Raw genomic sequence first — 19169 nt, forward strand, 5'->3', positions numbered from 1 at the left:
ATATGTAATCTACCTAAAATGAGATGATGGAATGATGGTAAACAGACTTTTTTTTAATGATGTAATATATTTCTATTTTTCTTCTAGTCCAAAGAATCTTCATCAGTGCTTAGCTGTGACATCTCTGTGGATGATAAGTACATTGTCACTGGCTCTGGAGACAAAAAAGCTACAGTCTATGAAGTTATCTACTGAAAAATATGATGGGGATATTCTTTTAGAGGTTGAACTGGGCCAAAATTGTTTGTAGAAGTAGAAAGGTTTTGAATTTTTGAAAGGAACAAAAGTGTTGAGGTTCCAGACCTTGCCATGAAACTACTCCGATTTTTCAAAATAGAACGCAACGTCCTGCAACTAAGTATTGGCTACGTGGACCAGACGGAACACAGAGGCAAGATGGACAAATGTAGCCTAGGTTTTTGACATAATTTTTAAAAGCCAAGTCTACTGAAGAATGTTGGAGCCTTTTATTTTTTTCTTTTTGTGACCTCATGCAATTTTTTCTCATTGCCTGAATATGGGGGATAAATACCTTTCTGTTCCTTGCAGTTCAAGTTGCATTCTGTCCTGGGTAGAGCAGCAGTGTCTCAGATGAACTTGTTTCCTGGTTTTGCATCTTGTGATATGTTTTTGTATTTTTGTTGAAGGTCAAACATTTGTATAAATTGTAAATATATTTAGTTTACTACAGTAAAGGCTTTAGTACCAACAACCAGTCTTCCCCCTTGCCCCCTCCCTGCTTGCCCTGCTTATTTAAAATTAAAAACCTTTTGGGGATATAAGTACCTTTTTAGAAGCAAGAGCAAACACTATGTATAGTTTGAAAATGGTGTCTTATTCTTTATAACTGTTCTTAGATTCCTTTATCATACTTCAAAGTAGTTGATTTGACATACTAGGATATCAAGTCCAGTAGATATTGTCTTGTTCTACAGAAAACTTAAAGGCAGTTTTGTACTAATTATAGTGTAAATACAAAAATTGAACATTTCATAAAGCTGTGCAGTTTATTTTGATGTCCCATGTATATGTTCTTTGGCAGATACAGTAATATGTGCCTGATCATAACACATTTGGTCATTTCTCTAGGAGAGGAGGTGTCTTCCCTGTCCTTTTTCCCCCACAGCTGAACAGAATTCATGTGAAACTACATTTCAACTAAGTACATCAGAGCCTTTATTTGTTATATGAGGATGTCTGTGATTAGAGAAGTTGCATCCTTCATGTGTTACAGAGAAGTGGTAGTTAATGGCCATTTCCTTTTTAAAATCTTATCTATACTTAGATACTCAGGTAAATTTAACTAAATTACCAAAAGTGTGAGTTTACAGGGGATTTCCTAAAGATGTATTAATACTTGCAGGGTAGCAAGTGAAGTGAATTAACCTAAACTAAGTTAAAATCGCTTCTTAATTTCTTGTGAGAATAATGACAAAGGAATATTTTGATTTTTAACTAAACCACCCTACGAATTAATTAGAATTAATTTTCCTGAGTGTCCTATGTTATGCAGGCCTGTAGGCTCTATGTATTCATGCTGAGCAATCTGTGAGTCCTTTCCATTGTTGCATCACTGTGTGACATCTGTGAAGAGCCATGATAAGCAGCCAGTTACCAAAGCTATGCATCTTCAAGTTTTCTTGGTGTACTCAAGAGCAATGGATGAGGAGAGAATGTGTTCACTTTATTTAACTATTATTTTTTCAGGCTAATGTGTTCTACCACTGTGTGCTAGACAACAGACTTAGCTGTTGCACTGGTGGGAGCTGTACATTTCCTACATTCTGTAATTTGGTTATAATTTCTGTTGCTAATGGAGAGCACAGATGAACAGAAGGATATCTTTGAACAATTAATTTAGATTACGCAAACTGGCAGACAGAAGAAGAGCTGCTTTCTCATTTTCCTAGCATTTGACGATGGCCTATATCCCTGCTCTTTCAAAGACACATAGGTAGGAAGAAACAAGCTTGACTGACAGATGTGTTGATTGGATAAAGAATTTTTCATGTGGGGGCAAATTTTATCTAAGATTCTAGTCTGAAGGGACATAGGTTTTCCTTTTGATTTACATGACCGTTCTACTGAAACCAAATTATAGCGTCTAAAACGGTAATAGCCTTAACATACTAACATTCCATCCAGAATGTAAAATATTACCCATTCAGGATAATCTGGTCTCCTAGAATTTTAAAAATAGCATTGTATCAATATGTATCCATATATTTCTTTGTTGATTTTTAATTGTTAATTTGTATCTGTATGAAAATGACAGACAAGTTTAGATGCTGGGCATGTTGCTTTCAGACATAGTGGGGCAGAAAGCAGAATCATGAGGCTTTTCAGAGAATTAACTGTATTTGCTACACTGAAATACTGGGAAGTGCTGTGCCATTTTTACAAGGGAAAGTTTTAAAACAAGAGTATTTACAAGATTACTTGATTTTTACACTTTTCATATTGAAATTTGTCTGAATATCTGGTTCTGGCAATGATCATTGACTTTAGCAGCACTGGCAAATTTGCTTTAATTAGGATCTTTTGGATTTTTGCCAAACTGCTATCACCTTGGCTTTTACTTTATAAGTATCCTTTTGCTGTTCTCTGAAGTCAACATCACAGGAGCCAAGAATGCAAATATTCTTACACATCTATATCAATTTAAAAAGACCCAACAAGTGTAATTGGTCTGCTGTATGTTGTGGCATAGGGCTTGCCAGCAAGGTCACACTTGTCAATCCGGAGGTTCAAAATCATAGTGTCAGGAGAATCATAAAATACCTTGTTTTCTTGACTTCTAGAATGTACAATGAGTCAGAGCAATTATGGAATCAGAAATTTATGTGCATGAATTTAATCATATTTGTACCATGTATTTCTTGATTGTAATTAAGAAATTAATTCCTTTTTTCCCCCCTATTATAAGCCTTGGATCTGAAAATTAGGGGATACATCTGAAAGCTTCTGGATGCATCATCCATACTTGTGGATGAGTAGTTCTCTCCATCTGTTGTTTCGGATTTCACTTAATGTTTATAAAATTGTGAGTCTTTTGATTTGTCAAGAGAGTAAAGCATATTCTACTTGCAGATGTAATTTTTAATGAAAAGAGAGGTTTGCTGAACTTCTAGCATGTCTGTCTACACAATCACCTAAAAGATGTAAAACTTGTGAAGCTTAAAACTTCTGTAAGATCTTTTAGCCCTGTGTAAAGTGGTGGGTGGAAATAATTGCTCACTGAATGAAGAAACAGACTAACCAAGGTCAGCAGTAACAGAAAAGGCACAGGGGAAACCATGTGGAGAAGAGAAGTGCATCAGTAGCTATTGTATAGGTAATTCTGTTTTTTGTGGGAGGTCAACCTAAATACAGTCCTAAAAGATTCCTTTGGTTAGCGCCTTTTGGGACAGTCTTTGTGTGCTAGGTGGCCTTCAGTACTCAGAGATGTCTCAATGGCACTCTGGTAAATGCCAGTTCTGGATAGAAGCAGGGAGTCCTTACAAAAGACATTTTGGATGTCAATGCAAACAATAACTGATGAAGAGGGGATTTGTGGTGATACCAATTCAACTGAACAAAATCCTTTGTCAGCTTTAATATGTATATGTTGTGTATGTGCACTTGGTATAACCCTTCATAAATCAGTTGTGCAGAAAGTCATGATATCATTCCACACAATGTATTTGTCAGTGTGTCAGATGTTCTTTTCAATTATAATTCCAAGCAATGGCAGTTCCCCATGTTAGCCTACAAGCTGCTGGTGTCTTGAGAGGGAATTTTCATCTACATTAGTTCTTTCTAATTCATTTGGCATGTCAAAGGCTTTTGTTCTTTTAAAGGAAAGACAGACCACTAAATGAACATCATTTTCACAGACTGTTATAACAAGCGTTATTTTTTAATATAAACATCAATGTAGAATCTATTAATGAATGATTGACCATAATTTTTGGGTCACATTTTTGCATTGGTGTGATACAAGTAGAATTTCAGAAGCTTCTAAGTTACTCAAGTGGCTTTAACTCAGATTGACAAACTGATTTTTTCTTTGGTGTTTAATTCCTGATAAAGTTTTTTGTTTGTTTGTAGTTTTGTGGAATGGCTGGCCCACTTAGGATCCCAAGGGATTATGTAGTCTAGGTAAAATAGTCTTTCATATTTTCTATTTTATTGGTGCAATTTTGAGTTGATGGGGAAATTCCACCATTCTATTAATTAAGAAAGGTGGATTTTGAAGTTTTTTGGCTAAGGAGGAGTACAGACTTCTGATTTCGCACTACTGATAAAGTGTTTACCCCTTAAATCACTTCACTGGATAATCTGGACTGACTCCAACTCTGCTGTCTCTTTGAAGGATTTTGGGTTTTTTCTCCTACCACAAGCGCACAGAAAGAATTTGAGTATGTAGGTTTATGTAAGACTTCAGCCAATTCATTCGGTCCTGCCAGACAGACATAATTCATTACATAATGGGAAAGGTGGAGTAACTCAGAGTTGAACCTGATAAACACCAGAATGCAGGTGAGTTATGGCACAGAAATTCATGGACAGAACCACTTGAGTTAAAAAAGCCCTCCAAGATGATCTAGTCCAATCTCTGACTGAATATTACGTGTAAACTAAACCATAGCATTATGTGCTGCATCCAGTCATTTCTTGAACACCTGTGGGATGGATGACTCTACCACCTCCCTGGGCAGCCTGCTCCAATGCTTGACAACTTCATGAGAAAATTCTTCCTGAGGTCCAACCTGAACCTCCCCTGGCTTAGCTTGAAGCTGTGACCTCTTGTCCTGTGGTCGAGAGGAGAGACCAAGTGACACCCAACTTGCTACAACCTCATTTCAGGGAGTTGTAGAGTGAGCCTTTTCTCCAGTCTAAACAATCTCAGCTCCCTCAGCCACTCCTTAAAAGACTTGTGCTCCAGACCCTTCACCAGCTTCTTTGCCCTTCTCTGAACACACCTCAATGTCCTTCTCATGAGTGGCCTAAAACAGAACATGGGATTTGAGGTGCAGCCTTTCCAGTGACAGGGGCAGGGAAAATCCCAGCCCCAGTCCTGCTAGCCACACTATTGCTGACACAAACAAGGACACTATCAGTCACCTTGGACACCTGGTCACACTGCAGGACAAGAGGAAATGAGAACTAGAAACACATACATTTTAGGTGTAATCTAACATGCAATCTATGCAATTCATCTAGAATGAGATTTCAGTCAGAGAGTTTACTGACATCTGTTTCTCTATAAAGTTGTTCAAATGTTTCTGCAGTTATTCAAGGACCCTTGAGTTGTGTGTTTGAACTAGAAGTGGACATTTCTTTGATATCCATAAACATCTAGTCATCTCATGCTAAGAGGGAAAAAGAGTTAACTCACAGCCAGTTCTCTACATTTACCATTACCTTTTATTTCTGTAGCTCAAGATCTGCTTCCAAGCACTCGATAATCCCATTTTCAGCAACATGCTCCCAAATGGCCCACTGCAGCTTACACGCTTAGTGCTGTGTGGTAGGTTTTGCTAGGGAAATCAGACATGTAAGAACTGGGTGCTTGAAAAATCTGTCCTATGGGTCTATCTTACTGACATTTCTGAGAAATTTACCCAGGATTTCTGCTTAGCTATATAGGAGAGCTCAAACACTCACTGAAACATTTTCTAAATCAGCAAAAAGTGTGTTTTGAACATATTTTAAGCACATGGGTAGGCTTGGGGGTTTTTTGGTTTGGTTTGTGGTTTTTCACTATTTTCTGTTGATTGATTTTTTTTTTTTCTTCTGACATTACTTTAAAAGTATGAATTGAATATAACAAGAAAACATGAAGGGAAATCAGAAGAATGAATAATAGTCTTCAGAGGGCAGAATGTTGTTGAAGATGCAAAGAACCTACTGCTTCTGTGATACATTAATTCTTGAGAGAGCTGGATTTCTATTTCCTTGAGGCTAAAAGTGCTGCTCACAAAACTGAATACCAAAAATGTCTGTTGTGGGGACAAATGTTAGTTATCATTTTCAAATCTGAGCAGGGTTTTTTGTGGGGTTTAGGTTGTTTGGGGTTTGCCCTCCCCATATTTCTTAGATCTGGGTCTCACAGTTCACTCTGAGAAGCTGAACAACAGTCCGTGTTCTTTCTGGCTCTATGCTCTACTATACATTAGTAAGAATTTAGTTGCCTGTTAATGATATACAGTATACAGGAAAATCTGATTGAATATTTCAGTGGATAGCTGCATAATTATATTGGGCAGTGTCTGGTGTAATGATTTCCCTTACTAATGCAAGCCCTCAGATATAGGATAGCTGCATTATTCTATACTCATATTTTCATTGTTTATGAATCCCTGGTTTGGCATAGTTGACTCTTCATAGAAAAAATTCTGTGATGGTTTCTTTGGTAAAACATAAAATTATGAGATTTTTCCTGTCCTATAATTTCACATGTGATTTTGCCCATATTTTTAAGATTATGTTGATTCATAGAAGAGATGCTGCAAGCAACTCAACATTTATATTGTGTACAGCTTGGCAAGGGTTGCCTTTGCTATGTTCACAGCACAAAGGTATCACTCAAACCCTGTTTCAAAACCCTGTTTTCTGCCAAAAATTAGTTTGAGGTGAAGATAACACATGGTCTGGAGACTAAGCAATCAAACATACTGTTATCATTATCCCTTTTGTATACTCTGTCATTAACATAGAAAATGGAGATGATAGCCTGTAACCGCAAACAATAAATGCTGTTTTTCCTTTGAGCACTGATTTTAATGGCAGTTTAAAAAAGTTAACAAGCAGAATGAAGGGGTCATAAATGAAAGTTAACCCACAGCAGTTGGAAACTGAGAAATCTGTTACTTTTGTGGTAGTGAGCCTAATTTGTTTAAAATAAAATCCATCTGCTCATTTCACAGTCTTTGTCACACTTCCTTCAGTGATCCACAGTGGATTACCCCCTTACTTTAAAATCTGTCTGAAATTATGATAAGCTAATAACTCTTATTTTGTGGTTTGCTGTAGCATAAAGTTTTGCAGTCCAGTGAAGATGCCCTTTATTCTTAAAAAATAATCAGCTATTGGGGGTTTTCTGCAGTTGGAAATGATTTTTTTAAAACTGGATTTCAAATAAATATACAATCTGATGGTTTTGCAAATTCAAAGTATTTTCTAATTGTTGATGAATCAGACAAACACTGCTGTTAAGTATGTAAATGTTCTTAATGTCAGCCTGGTTTTTGCTTAGCATGCCATGCATGCAACAAAACTTTGGAGTGATTCAACTTTTGTGGCCACATTAAATTTACTTACTGGAATAAGTTTCCTTTTTCATACAGAAATCAGTTTACTACCATGCTCCTTTATGTTTCCTCCTGGATATACATTAGATCTCTAGAGATGTTTTAATGAGTTATACATACATAATGCTTCTAATTTTTCTTTGTCCTTCTGATTGTTAGATATGTGAGATGTGTATTTCTGACAGCAGTTGAGTGAATATTCACAAATATATGATATAATTGAATTTTTGAATGTGTACTTCAAGAAGTTTATAGACTTGTATAGATAAATCATTGATTTTCATTTGTCAAATTCAAGATTTTCAAGTCCTGATACTCTTGTATTTTTATCAGTGAATCTGTTAAAGGAAACACTTCTGGATTTTGAATGGTTTTCATTGCTTTTTAAATTTGTTTATGTAGATACTCTTCTTTGTTGAGTACAAGTTATTGACCTGGTATTCTATTTATAATTCTTCCTGGTTCTTCAGTATTTTATCTAGCTGTAACTTATTAAAAACCACAAATATGAAATGGGGATATTAATGACAAGTGGTTTAAATGTGAGAGTTTCAAATGCATGTTAGAATATTTCAACACTTTGTTCACTGTAATTTTACATTTTTTCATTACTTAAGTAATTAAAAAAAAATCCTTAGGGTTGAGTTATAGTAAAATTTTATACATCTCAGTACTAATTTTGTCTCCCAGTAGACAGCAATAATTTAGATGGGATTGTTTTTACTCTACCTAATTTATTCCTGGGCAGGGGGGAAGGGGAAAAATATTAACCTTGCAAATTTTGCTAATTATAATAATTTCATTGCTATTGTTAATTGTTTTTAATAACCTCCATGCCTTCAGAGGCATGTTCTTCTATATTTTGAAGAAAACATCCAGATATACAGGGTTCTGTAATAGAATATGTTTACAGTATTTATCCCCTGGGTTAGCTATAACAGTAAGGGGAAGTACAGTGACAGATACCACTTGCAATAGCTGCTAGTGCAATGTGCCTTTGAACCATTTTCTTTAGTTATTAAATTTTCTTGTAATCTTAGATGAGGTGAGCAGTTTTAAATCAGTTTCATTTCTATCAAAGTGGATATGACAACACATTCTTAGAGCTTTACTAGTCTTACTAAATTTAAATCTGCATGGTAAATGGTTACATGGATAGTTTTGAACTGATTTGACTGTTCAGGTTAACTTCTTAGGTTTCAAAACCTGCTAGAGTAGAGGGAGAAATTGCCAGTTATATTTGGGGGTTTTTTATTGCTTTCATTTTGTACTATATATATCAGTGGGACTTTCATACCACTGTAGATGTGCTCAGTTTTAATGTTGCCATAGTTTGCTCCATCTGTTTCCCTTGAATTTAGCTTAAAAATTAATCCCTTTCCATAGGTGTCTGCTTTGAACCTTAACAAATATAAAAATAATCAAAAAATCACTATTTGATAGAGACACTGTTTATTTCTCTGTTTCTGATGTGGATATTGTTTAGCAGGGCCTATCTAGTTAAAAGGCAGTTAAAATAGTAATCACACATGATCTGTGTCTAACTGTCATTCGTAGAAAAAGTGCTACAAAGTGATATATGGTGGTAACAACTCAGAAGGAAAAGAATATGAAATTCAGATAGCAGCTTGAACAATTTACTGTTAGCATGAGGCCCAATAACACTACAAAGCTATAAACTCTGTCTTTCTAGATTGCCCAGTTAGGTGGCAGAGATGCAATTTGTCTTTTCTGAAGCCGCCTGCTGCTAGCTAGCTCCATCTCCTGTCACAGCCTATTAGCTCCCCAAGAAAATTGGTGGGAAATTGCCTGCAGATTGTAGGAAATTGCATCTCCAGACCCAGGAAAAAATGTAGGATAGCACAACACTGATCCTCCCAGAGCAGCTATTAATACAGCAAAAGCTGACCTTTGGCATGGCGTGAAACGACTTTGCTGAATAAAGACTGTATTATGTGTGGTTGAAGGAGGGAAGGAATTATTATCCTAGCTATGCTTGTAGTCAGCCTGTTCCAGGAAGCTTAAGTATGAGCAGCAGGTTCTGCTGCCCCTCATTCCCACTGGAAGATGGAAGAGGACATTTTGCAGCCTTATACACAAATTTCATTGTACAGATGGGCAAAAAACCCATTATGTATTTAAATTATGTCAGTACATATAAAATTCAAAGGTTTAGTGACAAAGTTGAAAGGTAATTTATGAAGCTAATTGCAAAAAAATTATTAAGTATCTCTGCTCAGGTGAGTCTTGGTCAGACTAGGAACAACTTTTTGGCTATTTAATTCTATTTGTATATACATATTATACATTTGATTTTGAAGCAGTTACAATGAAAAGGAACTGATTTGTTCTGTAACTGTGAACTGTAAAAAGTCATGGAATACACATTACTTATCACAGATTTTAGCATTAAATTCCTTGCTGCTAGGAAGCTCACTTCTGCTATGTTTAAACTAATTCCTATATGTTCTTTATGGTGTAATATACAATGAGTTTCATCCTCTGTCATTTCTACTACAGCTACCTTTCTAATTTTGTACTTTACCTCAGTTTTATAGGGCCTTTCAATAAAAGACTCAACTTTTCTGTGATTTCTGAGAGAGGGGGTATGTATAGTAGGTTTTGTTGCAACATAAAAATAAATGTCAGTATTTTCTTTGAGCTTGCAATTGTACTTAGTTGATTCAAAGCCTCCCGAGGAAGATGTGACTGTGAATCAGAATGGTGTATTGATCAGAAGTGAGTGTGAGGAGGGCGGCAGCAGCAGGGAAAAAATCATTTTGCAATCAAGAGCATTGCTGTTTTCAAACTCAGACGAGATCTCTTGGTAACTGGCAGCTGCCCAGGGATCTAAGTGAAACCAGTGGGTTCATTTCCTGTTGTATTAGTGTCCACTGTTGTAAATGAGCTAGCAGGGCTTACGAACACTCACACCGCTGATTAGAGAAAATTAGTGGCCTGCCTTATGGAGCTGGGGCAGAGGCAGCAGGGTAAAAAAGGTATTGCACATAGTTCAAAGCACAGCTGAAGGGGATCAAGAAACCTTCATGTCATGGGGCTCTCTGGACTGCTGTTTTGAATTCTTATGATCATGAATGCACACATATGTCAGTCTGAAATGCTAATTCGTTGAGGCATTGATTTTCTAATTTAGTTATAGCACCTTTTATGGAAGTTATGCAGTTTAGTGCTGTGTGTCTTTTCTTGTAAAACAAATACAGGAACAGAAGAGCTGTGGTGCTTGAGCCTTTATTCTGTATTTACAATAGCTGTTCATCTTCCAAGCTATTACCTATTAATTGCATTCTCAAAATAAACCTTGCCATTTAGTAACAAACTGGGTTTTTGTATAGTTCAATACATATATTGGATGAGCAAAGAACATTTCAAGGACACAGAAAATCTTCCCTGGCTAATCACTGAATTTGCCTTTTCTTGTAACAAACAGACAAAATAAATTGGGTGATACAGTATTCAGGATTTCATTTCCTCTGGCTCATGGCACTGTGTGCACTGTTACTCTGTGCATGCATACTCTGAGGCCAAGCCTGTTATTCTACATAGAGCAAAGAGAGCTAATCATTCTGTATGAAAGGCAGACGCTTTCTTTCCATAAATTCAAAGCTGCAAGCTCTTACTTTCCTGTGGAAAGAACCGAATTTAGACTGGGCTGTGAGGAATTTGGAGTGCACCGAAAGCTGCTCTGGACAGTTGGTTGGTATAAAAGAGGACTGGCAGGGGAGAAAAACCAGCTCCTGACAAACCAGTTCTTGGCCAACACTTAATGACTGGAAAAGATGTGCAAACCATAAATAGCACCCTTTATCCTGTAACAGTTGATGAGCTCCAGCAAAAGACAGCACACTAAACTTAGTTCAAAGAGAGTTTGTTGTCAGTCTATGTTCTGATCAGTCCAACTTTGGTCAGACCGTGTTTTTCATAATGCATTATTACAACCAATAAGACATCAGAAAAGCAAAATCCAAGTTCTTTAATTAGTCTGATTTTACTTTTTTAATTGTGCCTTCCTACATAATGCTTCTCACTTGCCACAGTATGGAAATGTAGCTTTTTCTTAAGCATCTCTGTTCAAATTTCCAATATTCCAAGTGCAGAACCATGAAATGGTCCTAATTTTCTGCAGTATGATGATGAACATTTGTCTTTTTTGCTAGTGTCATTTTTTTCTAGCCTCAGCAGAAATTTTTACCTATTTTTTTTCAACTTTTCGTTGTACCAAGACATCATATTCATGGTTATTCATTGAAACAATTCAGATTTTTTTTCAAGTTCTTTATCAATGGCATTTATTGGGTGTTTAATTTTTATTAAAAAATTGTATCTGAGTATTCCTGAACTCTGTGATAGTATCCTTTCTCCTGCACCATAACTTTCTGATACTCTAGCTGAGAGTAAACCAAGTCCCCACCATTTTCTCTGAAGAATCTTGACACTGTGAAAAAAAATCCAAAATTGCTTGGTTCATTTAGCAAAAAAGCCTTTATTTCTTTGAACTCTCCCAACAGTTGTATTTTATATTCCATCAAAGATTAAATTTTCTGCTATAAAAAGGCACTAAGAAAGCATATAGCATAACTACAGCCCTTCCAAAGGCTTGTCATGCTGGGATGGTGTGGGGGTAGTTGAAATAGGGTGGAGGGAATGAGGATGAAGAGCAAACCCTCCATTTAGAATCAACTGGACCATAAGCTGGGAGATACCAGTGGCCTCCAAGACAGAGCCAGCAAAGGTTTGGAGGAGCAGAGGTGCCATGTTCTGGTGGACCCCTCATAAAGCTGGTCACAGAGAAATGTAAGCAACAGTGTGCATGCAGGGTGGTATCTGTATTTTGGCCTCAGTTTTGCCCAGGCAGCCCCAGTGCTGTTAGATATAGGGCTGGGGCTGAAATGCTGGGCAAGAAGCTGAGGAATGGGGAGGTGCAGGAGAGGAACCAATGTTTGAGGACTGCTGGGAGAAGGGCTGCTGGGAGAAAAAAGGGAGGAGAGTGTCAACAGGGTGAAATTGGGATAAAAAGACTGTGCATAAATCTCTTGGATGAGGATAAGCCCAAAAAAATTCTAAATAAATAATTTACAGCCCCATCATCAAGTGTTTTTGGGGATCTGGGCTTGTCCAAGATGATCCAGGGACAAGTGAAGAAAAAACCCAGGAGTGAAGGGGTTTGTGCGGTGACACCGTCTTTGGCTGGTCATGGCCACTTCCACCTGGGGCGTGTCCACCAATTTCATAGTGAACTTCTCATCTCCCTCACCACCCTACAGCAAGCTGCTGGGCTGTAGATTCAAAGCACCTGAGAGGAAGCAATCGCACACCCTGGCTCTGCTGCATTTCTCCAGCCAGGGCAAAGGCCTTTATCTGGGGCTTGTTTACTGGAAAAGAAGGTAACTGTGGACTGGATTGGAAAAGAACATTGTTTTTCTGCCAGCAGGGAAGACTTCCATTAACAGAAGAAATGGAGATACATTAGAAATAGCACACTTGAGCAGCAATGAAGATGAAACATCAAAAAGGTAAGCCAAGACTTTTTACTTGATTAAAGATATTCAGGTGGGATATTACATTTGCATTTAACGAAATATGGGAAAGCTGGAACACATTATTGGTTGTTCTGAGTTTTTCTTAGTACCCTCAGGAAAGAAGGCAGTGGAAGAGCAAATAACCAAGCAAATGTTTATCTGTGTGTTTGATAAGTTCCTGAGAAATGGTCTTATCCAACCAGGTAATGGCTACAAACCGGGTTAAAGTATAATGTGCTTTTGGCAGAGATTTCAGCATTCTTGGTTGAGACAGCTTGCTTTCAATTGTTCTAATTAAAACAAGCTGTATGTAAGTACCATCAGAGGTCCTCTCTGTTCCCAGGAAAGTATCTTACTTGTAAGGAATTTCACCTTCCTGTTCAGGAGTACAATATCCAAAAAAGACTGAAAACACCCAGCACAAGTATGTTGATTATTAACTCTTGATCAGTCAAGCTGAAGACTTTGAAACCTGGATATATACAGTGAAAAACAGATCAGGTATTTGCCCAGATGAAGGCTGTGCCTTTTTTAGCATTACGCAACTACAGTATGACGTTACAAGATCCTGTTTTGATGTAATACAGGCCCATGTCACTAAGTGCTTAACATTGTATGCCATTTACCTCCAAGAATTAAAAAAAAAAATTCTTTGGTAATCTTACTGAAAATTGTTTACTCTTTAATTTTTTGAAATCTGGCAAATAATACAGAAAACCACAGGTATTGTTCAAAATTATTGTAGCTTTTCTAGACCTGCTACCACAGAAATCCTTGAAAGTGGGTTTTATATTAATGTGAGTTGTTACGCTCATGTGTAGTGACAGAATACTGTTCGGCCATGTTGCTTTGAAACATTTCACATAGCAGTGTCTTCCCCACTACACTGCATTTAAAAGTCAAAGACTTATAATAGCAATTTCCCATGCTTTCATCCAAAGCCTGAAAATATGCCTTGAGCAAGACATTAAATCAAAAGGAAAACATTGCCAGCTATTTGACTGTCTGTCCGGCTCCTTGGGAGGTAGTTTGCTGCTACGCCAATGTGAAGAAATTCATATTACAAAAGCAAAAAGAAAGAAAACAGAAATTAAACAATAAGAGCAGCTTCAGCTCTGAGCAATTCTCTGAGTATTCCACAGCAATCAACTTTTCCCTTCTAGAAGAACAGCTTTAATTTGATCTTACTTTCACTGATTTATTTTCTCTTTCAGTTTTGAGCTTTTAAAAGGAAGTGTTTCCTTTTTCCAGTGTCTCTAATTGGAGATTTGAAGGACCTCTCTAACATCTGTAACTCTTCTACTCTTTTTTTTCTCCTTGATGTTTGTTTGTCTTGGAGTTGCACATAAGCAAAACATCCAGTTCTGAGGAATCCATGTGGTGAGCGTGTTGGGTTGGGCTGCTGGACTATTCTGCATGAATGGGTAAATTAGGACTAACCTCTTTAGATGAAACTAGTTAAAAATGGTTTTAAATCTCAATCTGCTGGATGTTGGCAACTCAGGAGGCAACAGTGGGTAGTATCTGCTTGTATGGGCAGAAGGAGCTTTCTTGTCATTTCTGCTAGCTTTGCAATGAATGTCATTTTGCGCAATCAATATGTGCTTGATTTCCTGCTGTGGGTGGAGGGAGGGTGTCTCATAACTAACAATTCAGGCATCCAGCAGGAAATTTGTTGGGAAAAAACTACAACAAAACTACCACAACCAAACCAAACAACTGACTGAAAAAAAGCCTTTCTCCCTAGACCTACTTGCTCCACCAAGGGGAGGATGACACATTTCACAGCCACTGTAGGTCCTCCTCTATACATCAATGCCAATCTTCGCTAAAATGTAGTTAATTTTCAGCCAATTCTCTTGTAATTTTCCCATAAAACAACCCCATTTACTTAGTGTAGGCCCCTATCTCCATATAGTGTTCTTGGCCCTAGTGTCTATTCATTACTTCAATAAAACCAAGGAGGAAATATAATTCTTATGCTGATGTTTATCTTAAAGGCTTCTCACCTTCTGCCAGCTCTTTTTCAAAGCTGAGATGCTTAAGACTGGTCCAGTTGGATTTTGCGTAATTCTGAGAATAGAGATACCAAATGTTTTCTGGACAACATTTCAGTGCCTACATATTCACATTATGGCTTCTCTGCTTTTTGGGGAGGATTTTTTGCTTGGGGTTTTTGGGATTTTTTCAAAATGCTATTGGGAGTAAGGACCGCTGCCTCTTTTCCATTTGCTGCGCAGATCAAAGAGATGTACCTTATTCTGTCTGGCAAAAATAGCTTGGTGGGAAAAAAGATTTGTGGACCATTCTTTCTCTTGAGTAGGGGAAAAAATGGTAATTTTAACTCCTCCATGGTTATGATTCAGTCTTGAGTGGGCTGTAAAATCATGCCATGTTTTTTTCCCCTTTCGTTATATGAAGAAGGAATTTTTATCTTAAAAATGCCATTGTGGTTTCCATCCTTGAGAACTGTTAAAACTCTTCTGTTTCTAAATCATTCCCTCCCATGAAGCAGCTGAGATGACTCTACCTTAACTTCAAATGCAGCGCTTGCATGTGGCATTGACTTTATGGAGAAAGACTTATTCTTTTGCAGGTGAACTGCAAAAGCACTAGAAAGCTCTTACTGTGCTCAAGTTGTCAGAAAAGGTCTTTGTATAACTTGAGCAGTCATAGGAACATTCAAATTAACTTGGAACACTGGAATGAGCTTGGCTAGTGATAATAATGCAAACTGTAGATTCAAAAGGACCGTAGTCTTTTTGTGCTCATCTTCTTCTGGGCATGCTTAATGGAGAAGGGCTGTGAGTACTCAGCACTCCTGCTGGTGCTGTAAGATATGCACCTGTATCCAGGACACAGTATGATGGACCAGAGGACATCCTAAGAGATCTTCTTTTCTGTTCCTTATTCAGCTATTTGTAGCTTCAGCTTTTCTAAAGTCCATTGTGTTCTTGTCTACTTAGACACTATGTACTCTACAATGGCATTGAGCTGTACAGATTATGTTTGCTAGTTGCCAAATGTAAGTTAAAGTTCCTGTGACGCAGAAATACTGTTTTCCCAGTGTAATAAGCATAGAACAGAAACGGTGTGAGGGTATTGGTGCTAATGCAAAATGTGCCCTACGAGATGAAACACAGTGAATAATGTAGCTTGCAGACAGAGGTGAAAAAATTGCTCCAGGAGATTCAAGGTTCACTGCAGTGCAAACAGAAATCAGGGGCGACCTGTTATGTGTTCTCAAGACATAGTAAATACATCCTTCTTGCCACTGCTTACCTTTTGCTGGGTCAGGTATTTTAATACACCATGGGATTTTTCTCTTTGAGAAAAAACTCCAAGGCTCAACTTCCTGTCTTTCAAACAGGATTTCATTTTGTTATCCTTGAAAATTTTAATTTAAGTGTGTTTGAAACTTCAATCTTTGTTTAAGAAAATAGTTGTAAAATTCTTGGTTTTAGCAGGCGGCAAATTCATTTCCAGGGCAGAAAGTTTAAAAGTTTTTAGAGATGAGCATGACCTGGGTATCAGTTGTATATAATTTTGTTGTTCTTCGTGAAGGGCAAGTATACTGTGCTGAATGGAGAACCGGGCTACTTCAGCAGATGTAGAATACTTTCCCCTAGTTCAGGATTTTGTATGTGCTGTCTGTGTACTTTAACTGTTGGCTTCTGCATTGTTGTTTGCTAACCCTAATATAACAAGTATAGCTTGTCTGTTCCTCCTTTCAGGTTAGTAAGGAGAAAAAGTGGAACATCCATCTATCTTGAGGAGAATAGAGAAAGAGTGATAAATTTAAAGAAGTTATTCTGAACTACGCACATTTTGCACTCTCCTAGGAGCTCACAAATAACATATATCTTATGGGCAGGTGCTAATCTTTTGTGTTTGTGTTCGTGTGTGTGCAAAATACTCATTTTAGACACTAATGGACTCATGCATTGACTTGGGTGTCTGTAGATAGTACTTGCTGAAAAGGAAGAGCAATAATAGTGGCTGTCTGAAGGAAAAGAAGCTACCAAATAAGGTTTTCCTTATTTGTCATTTGTCATGATGATTCCCATTCAATTACATAATTTTGGAGCAGGTACCAGCAGGCTTTCAAAAGAGCCATGGAGCCTATCACAGATTACTGCTGTGCCAAATATGATGTTGCTAGTCATATACGTGGGACTGGAGGAAGAAAAATACTCAGCAATCTGCCATAACTTAATCCAGATGGTCAAGTTTATGTTTTCTTTAAAATGCAAACTGTCTCCAGCGAATTCATTAGAACCATATTGTAGCTTTCTTTTCTAGTATAATTTTAGCAGCTAGGTTAAAAAGCCTTGGTCTGCCAAACTAATCTCAAGTGCCCAATTATTTTATTTTTGAAGGATTTAAACTATTCAACGAATCTTTTTCTTCCCCCCCCCTTTTTTTTTCTCATCTAGTTTTTCTTTCCCTTTTCTATTTCTTTTTTAAGTACACCAGGGTACAACACTGAATTATTGGCTTAGGGTATCTAGAGATAACTTATACATTGTGTTTTGTCTGGAATTAATGTAGATGTTTGAACACTGTGGAGTGGTAATTGTAATGCATTTAGCTGATGCTTCTGCCTTGTTCCTACCTATGGCTGGATCAGTTTATTGAATAAGAATCATTGGTCCTAAATAAGATAGATTTCTTTACCCATGCTTCCAGACTCTTCTTCCTATAATTTTTTGTTATTTTGCATTTCCTTCTTAACTTATTTCAAAGATTTGCCCAAAATACCCAAAATTTGGGACAGAGGCTCTTATTTAATAATTCAATTTAAATTTAATCCTATTTAATCTTGTTTAATTAAAGAAGGCTAAAGCTGAAGTAATTCTGAGAAACTAAATAAAATGTCTTTATGTGAATTGATTCTGGTAGAATTAAATCTTTAAAGACACTCTAACACCTGCTGCTACTGGAGGAAAAAATTCCATCTGAATAAAAGACCCCAAGAAAATACCAAACTACTAGCACCAATGAATGAGTATGCCTGGGGTTTTCATCATATGTATTAGGCAATTTTCAAGTGAAGCATTTTCTGTTTTCTAAGATGCTTCCATCCCTGCAGTGAACTTTAATATTCAGAGACCAGTGCTTGCACATGAGCCAGTGAGATGCAATCAACCATAGTAATGTTTGGACAGTGTTTGCTGTACCTGGAACAATAGGCTTACTTATTTTGCTGAAATGCTGTTTTCAGTATTGAAGTAGTGTCCAGTAAAAATCAGCATTTCATTAGGCTCCACTCGTTGAAACAAGCAAACCAAAAAGGGATTTTGCGCTAAAGACTGTAGGGTCTGCTTTAGAGTAAATTAAACAAACAGGCAGAAAAGTGGAGTGCTTGACCAGGTTAAGCACTGTAAGGTTTTGGGGTTTTTTACTGGAAAACAAAAGAAATAAATGGAAGGGGTGGCTTTTTTATAACACAAGAGAAACAAGCACTGCTGCTTGCAAGGTGTTTTTATTTGTGAAGTAGCAAAACATTCAATGGAACATGCCAGTGTTGGTCCAAGACAATACTGCACAACAAGGTGCCGTGCAATGATATTCACATCCAGCCTGGCAAATTTTGTCTTGTGCGAGAATGCAGAAAGAGATAGAGGTGGAATCAAGATGCTTAGAAAGTTGCCACCTGTCCCAAAATCTTTACAAATGTATTTCAGGTATCATGGGAGGATGTGATAGAAGATTCTGAGATGCTACGAGGAGACCTAGGACCACAAGACAGACACCTGGTACAAGTTACTGGAATTATTACAGTAAGACATATTTCCAGAAGCATGTGAGATTCAAACTTTGGGCTCACAATGGAAAGATGGAGGAGTTTTTGGGTAAGCTTTTGAAAACATACATTCATTCAAGCTTGTAGAAATGCTGTCATTGCAGTGAATCTGGAATTTTATCACATTTTTCAGTGCCACGTTTCTAAAAGCCTGGTCTGCTTGACAAAACATCTAAATCTATTTTATTTTCAGTATTTCTTCAGGGGTTCATTGAAGACCTAGTGGAAATATTCATAATTGCATTTCTGAGTGGTATGAAAACACATGACAAACTTCCTTCTTTTGTTGGATTTCTTTTTTGTTTGTTTGTTTTTCGAAAAGATAATGCTTTGTGATGATGAATTACCTGAGGTGGTTTATGCCTGTTGGAGCTCTTGTTAGCTCATCCACCTAAACTTTCAGTAGCCCTTTTACTGGGGATGCCACTATTTCCTGGGATACCTAAATCATAAAACAAGCTTATTTCCCTCTAGGCACTACTTCTAATCTCAACAAATCATGATTTAAATGCAGTTTTTGGACACAATTTC

At 37.2% G+C, this 19169-nt stretch overlaps 1 protein-coding gene across 3 annotated transcripts in view; it reads left to right on the forward strand.

Annotated features, from left to right (window-relative positions):
- The window catches only part of TLE1 (TLE family member 1, transcriptional corepressor), a 77161-nt gene extending 70253 nt beyond the window's left edge, over window positions 1-6908 (forward strand). For all 3 annotated transcript variants that reach the window (XM_058043272.1, XM_058043274.1, XM_058043275.1), the window contains one exon: window positions 88-6908. In XM_058043272.1, coding sequence (XP_057899255.1) covers window positions 88-195 — 108 coding nt within the window. In that variant the 3' untranslated portion in view covers window positions 196-6908. The remainder of the gene's footprint in view (window positions 1-87) is intronic.
- Window positions 6909-19169: the final 12261 nt, after the last annotated feature.

The sequence above is a fragment of the Melospiza georgiana genome, chromosome Z, assembly GCF_028018845.1.
Source record: "Melospiza georgiana isolate bMelGeo1 chromosome Z, bMelGeo1.pri, whole genome shotgun sequence".
Taxonomy (NCBI): domain Eukaryota; kingdom Metazoa; phylum Chordata; class Aves; order Passeriformes; family Passerellidae; genus Melospiza; species Melospiza georgiana.